The sequence below is a fragment of the Sminthopsis crassicaudata genome, chromosome 4 (assembly GCF_048593235.1).
Source record: "Sminthopsis crassicaudata isolate SCR6 chromosome 4, ASM4859323v1, whole genome shotgun sequence".
Classification (NCBI taxonomy): Eukaryota; Metazoa; Chordata; class Mammalia; order Dasyuromorphia; family Dasyuridae; genus Sminthopsis; species Sminthopsis crassicaudata.
Window position 1 is genome coordinate 443,268,072 of NC_133620.1, and position 13,241 is coordinate 443,281,312.

Consider the following 13,241-nt stretch of genomic DNA (forward strand, 5'->3'; position numbering starts at 1 on the left):
GTTTTGGTGCGAGAATTAAGTGGGGATTCCTCATAGTGATATGGAACACAAGTCTACATCAGTACTAGCTGCTTTTTATTCTTTACTATTACCTGACATGGAACACGGGGGTGACAATCAGCTTGCAACATTGGCCTATTGTCTTTTTTGGAGTAAAAAAAAAAAAAAAACCCTCATCATTCTCATTCGTTGTTTCTAGATCTGCCCTGGAACCAACTCTGAAACCAGGGTCATTTCCCTTCTACATAGGTTTTCCAATTCCTAAAACTAGTGTGCTGCAGCATCTCAGATGTAGAGATGGGGAGGCCCTCAGAGGTCATTGGGTCAAACCCCTTGTTTTACAGAGGAGTAAAGTGAAGCTGTCTTAGCTCTGTCTCTTTCTAAGAGCAGGGTCTTTGTCATGTCTATTTCCTAAAGTTTTGTAACTTCCTAGTACCTCCAAGAGCTGCCTAATATGCTGTGCTAAGGAAGAGCTTTTTAACTGCACTAGACCAATACAAAATTCCTATTTTTCACCTTTCATTTATTTAGCATGTCCTGTACCAACATTTTTATGAAGCACTTAAGATAACATGTAAAAACACAAAAGGAGTTTTACATTCTGTTGGGAGGAAATAACATGTATAGTGGTGGTTCCAATATAAAAGAGAGGAAGGCACTAATAACTCAGGGAAAACCTCCATTTCATTTCTATCACCAGAAAATGCAACTCCTTTCATCATACTAGCCAAGAATAACCTGTCCATGATTATTTTATGTGGGAATCTCATTTGTTTTTTCTTAAAGTATCTAGGGTCAAAGCTTAGCACCTCAAGAATCTGGCTCAACTATTTCTCATTCTCATAACTGGAGTCCCCAAGTAATCACACTTCTAAAGAGCACAATCTCTTTATTGATGATCATGATGTAGATGGTGGGTTTTGTGCAGTATCCTCCCCAAAATGGAGAGATCCTGGGGAGGTTACCTAGGACCTCCATGTCTCTTCCTCTAGCTCAGTCTGATTGTTTGGAAGATGCCTCAGGGTCAATTCACATCCTTATCACATCTACTGACTCCTGTGTTTCCCAACCAGGTCTGGAGTGAGGGCAGTAGCTGGACAGTGAAAGATACTGGAAACATCCGTGACATAGTTGGCAAATAAAGGGAATGATGTCGTGGTCTCTTGATTGTCCTTATACACTCAGATCTCCAAACTAAGTCACAGGGAGGGAAGCAAGATTTGCTCCAATGATTCCAGAGCAGGGCCTGGAGGATATCTGGTTGCCACAATTAGAAAGAGAAGTTCTTTACTGGTGGGGGATCATTTACTTGGCAGCTTGACGAGCTAACCAACGCTTGTATCTCTTGGTCTTGGGCTTCTCAAAGTTCACCACAGACATGGGGATTCTCACCGTATCAAGACCATTCACCTGTAGACAGACAGGAATGGGAAATGACACCATTCTAAGATAACCATTTAGCATTATCTCTTCAATTTGGTTTCCAATTAGAGTAAGAAAAAGGATTCACGCAAGAAGGAAACTCACCGTCACCTCACACCAGTATTCGCCCCATCTTGTGATCGGTTCTTCAGGTAGCTTTAGAGCATGTGGGGATACTACTACCCCAAGCTGCAAGACAAGATTCAATCTCAACTGCTAATGTTATATATAGCATGTGGAAATCCTACCACAAAACTGCCTTTGGAGAAAAGCCACACCAAACAGCTTCCAAAATTTTCCAGTTTAGCCCACTCTTGTGCAAAGATCTGACCAAAGCCAATTTGGGTATTGTTTCAATTTGCCATGGGGAGAAAAATAAATGGAAACAGAAGCAAGGAACCAATCCAATCTTAGGATAATCGATTCAGATGGAAAGGCTCTTTGAAGGGCCAACACACCTTCATTTCACATAGAAGGGAACAGCCTCACATGCTGTGACTTCTTGGAGTCCACACAAGATTAAAGAGCAGAGCCAGGGTATGATTCTAAGACTTGTGGTAACAAATTCATTATTCTCCATTGTACTACATAACAGATCACGACGGTGCACATTTACTATTGTGATCTCAATAAAAACCAAACTCTTCCCCCAAATCTAGCTTATATAAAAAAATGACGGTAGGTATAACTAATGCTGTTCTTCAGTGCTTATGGATTGTGGAGAGGAGACCTTCACACAATATCTGGAGTCACTAAATCAAATACTTTTTAAATAACCAGTTAAAAAAAAACAAAAAACAAAACAAAACAAAAAAAAAACCGGAGAGGGATTTTTGCAGTACCCACTTTTTCCAGGGAATTGTATAATGATCTACTACAGAATATCGCTAGCAAATGCCTGATAGTTTCCATGTTATAAATCTTTACAGCTTTTAAAGCACTTTTGTACAAATTTATCTTTTGTTTTCAAGATGATCCTATGACACACAAACAGATCCAGTCTTATTATTCTCATCTGACAGAAAAGGAGGCTGAAGGCTTAACCTATGATTTGCCCAGAGGTCAGATCCAAGTAAAAAGCAGATCCAAGGCCAATTTTCTTTCCATTCCACACACCAATAGCAAATCTGATCAGTACACTTATGTTTTCCTAACTGCTTTCTCTTTACCTAGAAAATAAAATCATTTCTGCCCTCTCTGCCCCCAAACCTGAATGATACCATTCTGAAGCCTGTTAGCTAAGGAATGCCTTTTATTTCTATTAGCCCCTTCCCCACTTTCCCCTCCAGCACAGAAATCTGTGACTGCCTAACAGATGTGGTCATCAAGCAATGCAAACTCACATTTTTGAAAAAGTGGCGGCAGACAATTTCAGGATTCAGCTCCCACTTGACATTATTCTTCATTCCTACTTCCAGGTGACATTTTTTGAGGAATTTTAGTGTCTGAGAGGCAGTGGAAGAAGGAAGGTGAGGAATGAGTTTGGAAGGATGGAGACATCACAGCAGGGAGTTCTGTACTAGTTTAGGGAGGAGATACAATTTATGCATTTTAGCCAATTGGGTGTCTTAAACTTATGATCCTAGAAGACTAATAAATTCAGCTTTTCTGACTATTATAGGAGGATGGCTTAGCATTAGTATTACATGGGAAAGCCATCCCTACATTGGTAAATATCCCTTCCTGGATAAAGTTCAAATTCCTTCCACTTGGAATTCAAGATACTTTACAATCTGGTCTGGCCATCTACTTACTTCTCAGCACACTTAGAACTCTCTGAAGTTCTTTGGGAGGCTTTATACCTCCCAGGGTTGTTGTAAGAATCAAATGAAATAACTCTAAAGCATTTAGTATAGTATTTCACACAAAATAAGCACTATATAAATGCTAACAAACTAAACAAGCTCACTGAGGGCAATGAGTATGACTATATTTCCTTATATCTCTCCAAAGGACCTAGCGTTGTCAAGGATTCCTCAGTGGTAGCTCCACAAACTGGGGCTTGTTCCTCCCTGTTTTGACTCCATTTCCTCCCCCATCTTCATATCACTCTTAGTGATTATTAGGATTCTGGAGGACTGAGGAAAAAAAAAAATTAAAAGTTGCTTCTTATTAGGAAAGATTGGGACTTTTGTAGGAGGCATTCAAATTCTGACTGATGGGTCCCCACTCACCGTCACTCCATTCTTGGTCTGGAGCTTCTCCATCTTCCCTTCCTGCCGCAACTAGATGAGATAAAGAGCCACGGGGGAAAAGAAAAGAATCCAGTGGTAAATATTTCCCTCTTGCTTGAGAAGGCAATAGTTTTGAACTTCTTTATCCCATTCCTTCTTTCACTTCTATGTTTTCAAATTAAATCTCAAAACTGAACTAGATAACCCATTCTCCTCCCAGGAAGATTGAGGGTTTTAACCATTATTTCCATTGCCTGTTCATCCCCCTTGCTCACCTGTTTCTCTGCCTCAAACATCTTCTTGTTCTCTGGAGATGGGTACACAGCCAGACCTTGAGGAAGCAGTTTATTCCGACCCAATGACTTCTTCACTGTGACAACAGCACCTCGGATCCCAAGGTCTGCCAAAGGAAATGATAATAAATACTGATTATATCAGATAACTCCAAAAGGGAGAGCAAACGAAGAGGTGCTCTTATTTGAAATTAATTTGTTTTTAGAAAAGAGAAATATGGAATATGTCAATTAAGGATATCCTTTGGTTTCTTTTATGTCTACTTGTGAATAGATATGATTTTCTCTACGCAGGTGTCTCCCTATTGAAAAATTAAAATGTATCACAGAAAGATTATTGGAATTTAGAGTCGGGAAAATCTGAGCATGAGCCCTTAAAGGATGTGTTTCATTCGGCAAGTCATTCAATCTTTCTGAGAACATTAGTTTCCTTATTTGTAAAGCTGGGATAATAATTAGATATATTATTTGAGGACTAAACTAAGCGTTTTTCAAATTGCCCTGTAGATATGAAACATTATAAAGATGAAATATTATAAAAAAGCCACTTAACCCCAACTGCCTCAGCAAAAAGAAAAAAAACATTCTTAGTCCCTGCCCCACATCATGATTGTGTTCTCACTTTTAAATTTAATTTAGTGCTACATGTTTATTACAAGTTAGCATGCTAGATACACTGTAGGAAATCAAATCTAGACATGACATAGAATTTGTTCTCAAGGTCCTTACGATCCAATTGGAAGAAAATGTACAGATATATATATATACTTAGAAAATATAAAGGAAGAATCACAGAAATTCAAGATTAGAAGAGACTTTAATCTGTATAACCTATAGTTGACTTGAATCTTCTCTACAAAGTAATCATCCAGCCTTCTCAAATAGGGAGAAATATTTGACTACCTCCCCTGAGGCAGCCTGTATTATTTATAGCATGTGTTCCCTTACACTGAGACTAATATGCCTCTCTAACTTGTACTACTATACGTTCTAACTTTTGGAACCAAGAACAACAAGTCTTCAAAACATAATCAGTAAGATTTATAGATCTTCTGTATGACTACTAGATCCTGAGGATAGAAAGACAACAATGAAAACAATGCTTGCCCTGAAGGAGTTTATATTCAATTGGAGTAGACATTCACAAATACATAGACAAAATAAATATATGACAACCTGCCATCAACTTAAGAAATTTTGAGAAGACACAAAGCTGGGACAAGCTTTGCTTAAAGATTAGCACACTGAACCAAATGTCATTAATAGAAACTAATCAAATCACTAATAAACATTAAATGTAAATCCTATACCTGGGCTAAAAACAATCTGCTCTGAGATGGAGAGCTAATCACTCAAAAATTATCAAGTTTTAAATAAGCACTTATTATTATTGTGCTGAGCACAAGGGATAAAAAGGCAAAAGCAGATCCTGCCTTCAAGGCACTCACACTGCAACAGAGGAGACTACAGTAAATAATTAGATACATACACAATAGCTACAAACTCAATGAAAGGTAACCTCAGAGGGGAAAAGTCAGTAGCTGGGGAGGCTAGGAAAGGCTGTTTGTAGGTGAGACTTAACCGGGATCTTTAAGGAAAGAAGAGACTGAATAGAAGAAAAAGCATTCTCCAAGTAGAACAAAGGCAGAAATGGGAGCTGGAGGGTTATGTGTGAGAAAAAGCACTAAGTCAATGTATCTGACTTACATGGAGGGGAGGAAGAGGCCTGTGAGAGCTGAGAATTATCTGAACTAAGGTGATGGCTACTAAATGTGGAGTGATAAGAGGATGTAAATGATGAGAGATTAAACAACATAATAGATATGGGGTGAGACTTGAGGATGACATTGAGGTTTCCAGAAAAATCTGTGACTAGAAGAATGGTGGTGCCTTTGACAATAACAGCAAAGTTCACAAGGGAAGAAAAAAAAAGTTTTTTGGATATGTTGAGTTTGAGATGTCTAGGGGGCATACGGTTGAAGACATCCAAAAGGTAGTTTAAAGTGAGAGTTTTTCATGGATTGTTAGCTCAATAACATGATAGCTTAAACAAAATTAATGTGATTTTTGGTTGCATTAAGGGAAGTCGGAACATGGGAGGTGACAGTCCAACTGCTCAAACTTTGTCTAAAGAAATGTGTTCAGATCTAGTTATAGCACTTTAGAAAGTACACTGATAAACTGGAGATGGGGGACTTGAACTTGGGTCACACTATACAAGGATCAGTTAAGAGAACTTTAAACTGGAGAACTGGGGAGAATCTGTGGTCATCAAACTTTTCAAGGGTTATCCCATTGAAACATATAAAAAACGGACACAAACTCCGCCAAAATCCTGGAGCTAACCCCCAGGCTCCTTTGCTCTGGAGCAGCTGCTGGAGAACGGTCCGGGGTGAGACAACAGAGAAGCCTCACGATTGCCGCTTGTGAGGATTCGCTAAGGGTCACGACTGTGGCCTGGCACGTGTCACATGCGGGGCTCACGCCGCCCGCCAGGCCTTCCCGCCGCCCCAGACCTTCGCTTACCCTCTATGGTCTGGGTCAGAATGAGTTCCATGGTCTCCTTCGGTCGGTGCTGGGTGTCCTCCACCAGCCGGTAAACCCGATGTCGCCGGCGTAGACGCGGATTCCGGCCCTCGGCGGCCAGCGGGACCTTCCACCAGCGCTCCACGATCACTGTGTTCTGCCCAACGAAGGGGAACAGAGGTGGGCTCGGTCAGGCTGCGAGGGCCGGGGCTAGCGGGCGAACCCTCCCACTCCCCCCGGGGAGCCCACCCTGAAGCTCAGAGCGCAGGTTCCTCATCCCCTCCCCCGGCAAGCCCTCGGATCCCTCACCCAGTTGTGTGAGAGACTAAAATGACGCTCCAGGCCGGGAGCTCCATCTCCGAGTCCGGGCAGCAGCCGCCCGGCCGCAGTCCGCAACAGCCGGCCAAGGGGCATCGCCATGGCTTCGGAGAGAAGAGCGCCGGCGACGGCAGGAAAGAAGGACCCCGGCCAGAAGGGCTCGCCCGAGACGCGCCTGATTCAGAGCGTACTGCGTCTGCGCATGAGGAGACAGACAGGCAGGCGAGCCTCCTTTAGAGTTTCTGTCAGGAAGGGTCCTCGGGAAGCTGGGAAACTGAGACCCTTTGGAGAAACGGTGGGCGTGTCGGACGTCCCCCCATGCAGATCTGAAGCAATTAGTCGCGTGATGTCAACCCTCCCCCCAGCTTGTCCTTAGCAGTTTGGGTACCACAATTCTAGCAAAATTAAGCAGTCCGACAGCAAAACGCAAACAAAACCGGGACAAAGCTGAGCTCCTCAGGCTGACAGCGGCATTCTTATTGTCAGGCCTCTGAGGTCAGAGCTTCCTCCCCCTCTGCCCTCCCCAAGGAAGGGTCCCTAGTACATCCGTTAAAATAACCGGGCGTCTTCGGAGACCAACAGCAGCAGGCGGTTACACCAGCCTCGGCTTATGAGGATGGGGGAAGAACAGAGTTTTTCATGTGTTAAGATACAAACAGGTTCCGAATGGAAAAGAGGTGACTTCCAACGGTCGAATTCCAGTCCTGGATTCTAGCCGTTGGAAGTTTTTCAAATAAAACCCACAAAAATTATGACAACCATTCTTATAAAAAAAAAAAAAATCAGTATTTTCCAGACTCATCTATTCTGCATATAGTGGACACTTCCTGTGTTATAGTCAGTGAACATTTTAATCCAACCTGGAGAAACAGTCGTTACTGCGTCTGTAAACCAAGGAGAATTTAAAAGACTGAGAAGGACTTACATGTACAAGAATGTTTATAGCAGCCCCTGTTGTGGTGGCAAGGAATTGGAAACTGAGAGGTTGCCCATCAATTGGAAAATGGCTGAATGTAATATGGCATACGAATGTAATTGTTTCATAAGAAATGATGAGCAGCAAAAAGCTATCAAACTGTGCATGCTCTTTGACCCCGCAGTGTTTCTACTGAGCTTGTATCCCAAAGAGATCTTAAAGAAGGGAAAGGTACCCAAATGTGCATGTTTGTGGCAGCTCTTTTTGTAGTGACAAGAAACTGGAAATTGAATGGATGCCCATCAGTTGGAGAATGGCTGAATAAATTGTGGTATATGAATGTTATTGTTCTGTAAGAAACGACCAACAGGATGATTTCAGAAAAGCCTGGAGAGACTGACATGAGCTGATGCTGAGTGAAATGAGCAGAACCAGCAGATCATTATACATGCAACAATGAGGCTATTCGATGATCAATTTTGATGGACGTGGCTCTCTTCAACAATGAGATGATTCAAACCAATTCAAATTATTCAGTGATGAAGTGAGCCATCTACACCCAGAGAGAGGCCCATGGGAACTGAGTGTGAACCACAACATAGCATTCTCACTCTTTTCTATTGTTTGCTTGCATTTTGTTTTCTTTCCTTCTTGATCTGATTTTTTTTCTTTTGTGCGTCAAGATAACTGTTTAAATATTACCCATGCATATGTTTTGTAAATAAAAAGCTTTTATAAAAAAAATGAGCAGGCTGATTTCAGAAAAACTTGGACTTTCATGAACTGATGCTGAATGAAGTGAGCAGAGCCAGATCATTGTACACAGTAATAAGAAGATTATGTGATGATCAACTACAACAGACTCTCCTCAGCAAGTGATTCAAAACAATTCCAATAGGTGTCACCCACATCTGGAGAAAGAACTATGGAGACTAAATGCAGCTCAAAGTATACTATTATCACTTTTTTTTCTTGTGATTTTTTTCCTTCTGATTTTTCTTTCACAACATGTGTGATTGTATATGCATAACATATCAGATTGCTTGCTCTCTTGGGGAGTAGAGAGGGGAGGGAGAAAAAATTTGGAATTCAAAATCTTACAAAAGTAAATGTTGAAAATTATCTTTACAAATAATTGGAAAAAATAAAATATTAAGTAAAAAAAATTGAAGGAACATTGACCTTGGGGAAAACACAAGTTATGTGGCCTCTGAAAAGAGGTTCCAGAACACTTCTTCCCTTGGATTATGACTTTGCAGTGAGGACATTTCTATCTTTCTCCCCTCAAAACAACTACCTGGGATGGGGAGAGGGGATTACTCTTTGAGGAAACATGAAATGGCTTTCAGAGAGTAACATTGGAAAGCCTGTGTGTTGTCTCTGAAATATCTTTGAGTCTTTGGGTAAGGTAGATATGCAGAGCAATAATGAAGTCCTGAGATGAGTTAGGGCCAGGGTTTCTGTCTGTGTCACAATGGGACTGTCTCTGGCCTAGCGGGTCACAATGATAGTAGGTAACAGAAGTCTCCAGATCCTCTCTCCCCATCTCATTTTGCCAAAGGGTGGCACTGAATTAAGAAACTGCCTTGTTATAGGCTGTGCCCTCCTATATATTCCCTTTCTTTTATCAAGAAAGGGAATAAACTAAACTCTTTGTTCCCATTCTGCTCTCCCTTTGCCTAACTGAATTACTGTTACAAGTACCGGCTCACCGTTCGGGAGAAGATGATGCCTTGTAACCCTTGTCTCAGAAGGTAATATTTTTAAGCTCTTCCCAAGCTACAGTTGCTTCTTTAAACTCTCTTCTTCCATCTGCATTTCAAATTTCAAAATAACTTACCAACTGGCAAGGGGTGGGAAAATACTGAAATAGGTTGGGGTGGAGAATTCTTAGTAATAAAGATGTTGGTTTAGAAAACAACAGAAGAGGATTTAATGATTTGGGGAAAGGAGATGGCATGAGGGGGTCCAGTGTTTCCCACCATGCACAGATAAGCACCTAATTTAGGCCCCTGCTTCTTAACCAGCTACATCGTAACTGAGAGGGATAACCTGACACTCCGACCTCGGTGCTGCCTCCAGTGCTCCTGAGTCCCTAGCAGGCCTCCAGGTGGGCAGAAGCACTGATCAGGGAGACCACGAGCAGCTCAAAGAGCTGTACTCGGTAAGTGAACTCTGAAGAGGACCCCCATCCCATCTCAGTACTTGCTCTCCATAGCAATATTCTAGAGGAATAACCAGTTGAAGGAGATAGTCATAATTTGTAAGGGAATTTAGAGATTTAGTTGAAGCTCATTTTACAGTTGAAAAACAGGTTCATGGAGGAGCATAATTATCCAGGGTGACAAAGTGAAAATTAGAAACCAAGTATTTTGATGTCCAATGTTTTTTCCACTTTAGTATGTCCTTCAGATGACATGTCCAGTTTTCATTTCCTTATTCATAAGAGGGAAGAGATAGAACAAATCTAAATGATAAAGAATTAGAAGAGCAAGCAGTGGGCAGGAAAGAATTTGATATAATTGCCTTGAAAACAGGACAATATTGCTATTTTGGGAAAGATTTTTTTCTGTTGGAATGATAAAATAAGAGAAGGAATAAAGTCTTCAACTTTCTAAACTCTACCAGGGAAGAATTCAACCATCTCTTAACTGTAATGCCTCTAGGGATAATTGCTAAATTGAGGTTAGACAATATGCTATCTAGATAATCTGATTTTTGAGTGTTAAATTCTGGAATTAAGGGATACTATGAAAGCTCCAGTGAAGTAATCTCACCTCACTTTTTTTTTTTTTTTTTTTGAGGGGGGCAAGTTTGGATGGCAGCATTCAGTTAAAGAAAACCCTTTTCTAACTTTAGACTTTTTTTTTCCCTTTACAGGCTGGGAACCTGACGGTGCTAGCTAATGATTCCCTGCTCCACCAGGACCCAGTACAATTAGATTTCCACTTCCGCCTCACCCCTCAGGCTTCTGCCCACTGGCACGGCCTCCTCTGTGACCATAGGCTCTTCCTGGACATCCCCTACAGGGCACTGGACCAAGGCAATCGGGAGAGGTGAGAGTAGAACTGTTCATTATTCCAAGTTGGATTACTCTCATGGGACAGCCAGGCAGTCAGCTATCCCTGAAATGTGATCTCTAGATGTGAAAGACCAAGACACATAGGGATTAAATGAAAACGAAGATATATGTAAGATGAGATGGCATACAAATGGAGCCCTGTTCCATAGATAAATGGAGATGGGCTTAAGGCACAAAAAGACATGGAGCCCTTAGGCTTCTAGAAACCGATATGGAAGAATATTTTTCCTATGGTAGGAAAGAGTCCTTGGCTTTTTACTTTACTTTGGATAAGTCTAATAAGCTGCAGAATTTGGAGTATTTACGACACCAACTTAGGAAACGTGCTCTTTGGGTTTAGGTCAAGGAAGGATCAGGCAGCAGATGAATTTGATCATAGGCTTGTCCCCTATTATTGTGTGGTTACACTCAGTAGCTTCTCTTTCTCTGGCTCCCAGTTTGACAGCGACACTGGAGTATGTGGAGGAGAAAACAGATGTGGACTCAGTGTTTGTGAACTTCCACAATGCTAGGAATGACCGAGGTATTGGGGTTGGGAAACTGCCCTGTCCACTTTCTGTCCTAACCTTGTGTTGGAGACCCTCCTATAGTTCCTTTTCCTCTGAATTGTTGAGACTGTGGGCTTGGGAAGTAATCCTTACTGGGAGTTTTCTATCTGTACTTGAGGGAAGTTGGGAGACAAAAGAAGGGTATGGAGAGGTGGAGGGATAAGAAAGTGGGTAAATTCAAAAAGGGCTCGTCTAGTGACTTGCTTTCTCCTCCCTCGTAGGTGCCTTGCTTCGGGCCTTCAGCTACATGGGCTTTGAGGTGGTTAGACCCGACCACCCTGCCCTCCCACCCTGGGACAATGTCATCTTCATGGTATACCCTCTTGAGAGGGATTGTGGCCACTTATCTAGTAAGCCTTCCTAAATACAGCCATGCTCCCACTCAAGTGGGAGAACTGGAGGTTAAATAATATGGCTCAGGCCCCAGGCATAGTGGGATCCAGAGTCCTAGGTTTTTAGGATGTGATTCAGGATACCTCCTCCCAACCCAGGAATAAAGGGTAGTAGAATCATCGATTCTTGGTTTTTGTCTTTGAAAGTAACAAAATAATAGCACTGAGAAGTGGACATATTTAATCCTGAGGCAAAAGATGGTCTAGGGCAGTGTTGCCAAACTCAGGTAGAAACTGGGCTGCACTAATTGTACAGAAAGAGCCCTGCTGACTACATATTGACTTTGAATATGTAACTTTGCTTTTTATTTTTTATCAATTTGATAAAATATTTCCCAATTATACTTGGATCTAATTCAAGCCTCACTTGGGAGTGGGGGTCACATGTGTGATGCCTCCAGTCAAGTGGGCATAGATATTGGAGTCAGGGAGGATCTTAAGCACCCATGTGACCAACCGGAGTCTGTTCCTTATCCATGCCGTGGTGACCCCCCCACCAATCTTCCAGGGTAGAGCAAAGAACTCAAAATGTGTTGCAATTTTTAAAGCACTATATACATGTGAGCTGTTATAATAAATTAACATTGTCCCCTTTGTCCATTCACTGTTTATCCTGGGAGTCATATTGCACTAAGGAAGTCGACTTGACATCAAAACCCATGTATTCTCTCCTCCTATCACTAAGAGTCTGAACAAATGGAGGGTTTTAGTCCATGGCAATAGTTCTACTGGTTCTGTCCCTTACTTTAACCCCTTAAGACAGGAAGCAAAAGCTATCTGGAGACTGATGACAAATGGACTACAATCATTTTTGCAGAAAAAAGGAAAAGCAGCATTTCTATAGCACTAATTATGCCAGGGACTCTAAACACTTTGTAAATATCTCACTAGATCCTAACAACAATTCTTTGAGGGTGCCATTATCTAATTTTCCAGTAGAGGAAACTGAGGCAAACAACTAACTTGTTTACCAGAGGGGAAATAAGTGCTTCACTGACCACACCTGATTCCCCTGGGTCAGATGCCATTTCTTCTGACAAGGCAGTATTGGAATTATCTGAGGCAGTAAAAACTTAAATTGTGGACATGGAAAAAGATGATCCACTAGCAACTTTCTACATCGAGGATACTACTCAAAGTATTCTAATGAGCTAAAAATGTTAATTTATTCTTATCTTAGTTTTCCCCTCAAATAGGGGCTGTTTTTGACTAGGATTTATGAATTTCAAAAAGTATTTTGAAAATAGTTATTTCCGTAATAATTGGCTTCCTCTGTCACCCAATGTTATTTTATGCGTTAAAAATATTCTGGTGGGGCAGCTAGTTGGTGTAATGGATAGAAAACAGCTCTGAAATCAGGAGGACCTGAATTCAAATCTGACCTCAAATACTTAATTTCTGGCTGTATGACCCTGGGCAAGTCAGTCACTTAACCTCAATTGCCTCAGCAGCAGGAGCAGCAGCAAAAAAAGAAAAAAAAAAAAATTCTGGTTGGGGTAGTCTATGACTTGACACTGACACACACACACACACACACACATAAAGAACTTATGTTTTACAATATAAAAAT

General features: G+C 41.4%; 2 protein-coding genes and 1 long non-coding RNA gene across 3 annotated transcripts; 2 read left to right on the forward strand and 1 right to left on the reverse strand.

Moving 5' to 3' along the window:
* Positions 1–872: 872 nt before the first annotated feature.
* Positions 873–7,303, reverse strand: MRPL9 (mitochondrial ribosomal protein L9). Its single transcript, XM_074263477.1, has 7 exons — positions 6,725–7,303; positions 6,416–6,572; positions 3,872–3,996; positions 3,597–3,647; positions 2,766–2,867; positions 1,528–1,611; positions 873–1,410 (listed from the first exon to the last, which is right to left on the reverse strand). Exons 1-7 carry the CDS (start codon positions 6,833–6,835, stop codon positions 1,306–1,308), a joined length of 735 nt encoding a protein of 244 aa, XP_074119578.1. The 5' UTR covers positions 6,836–7,303; the 3' UTR covers positions 873–1,305.
* Positions 7,030–8,393, forward strand: LOC141539975 (uncharacterized). The gene is made up of 2 exons (XR_012481441.1): positions 7,030–7,410; positions 7,459–8,393. It is a non-coding gene; the product is annotated as an uncharacterized LOC141539975 (long non-coding RNA).
* An 828-nt stretch (positions 8,394–9,221) lies between these two features.
* OAZ3 (ornithine decarboxylase antizyme 3) lies at positions 9,222–11,793 on the forward strand (the record flags this gene model as incomplete). The annotated part of the gene is given in 6 exon segments (XM_074263479.1): positions 9,222–9,403; positions 9,677–9,737; positions 9,739–9,813; positions 10,530–10,705; positions 11,169–11,254; positions 11,501–11,793. Coding segments are annotated over 6 exon segments (723 nt in total), but the record flags the coding sequence as incomplete, so codon positions are not given.
* Positions 11,794–13,241: the final 1,448 nt, after the last annotated feature.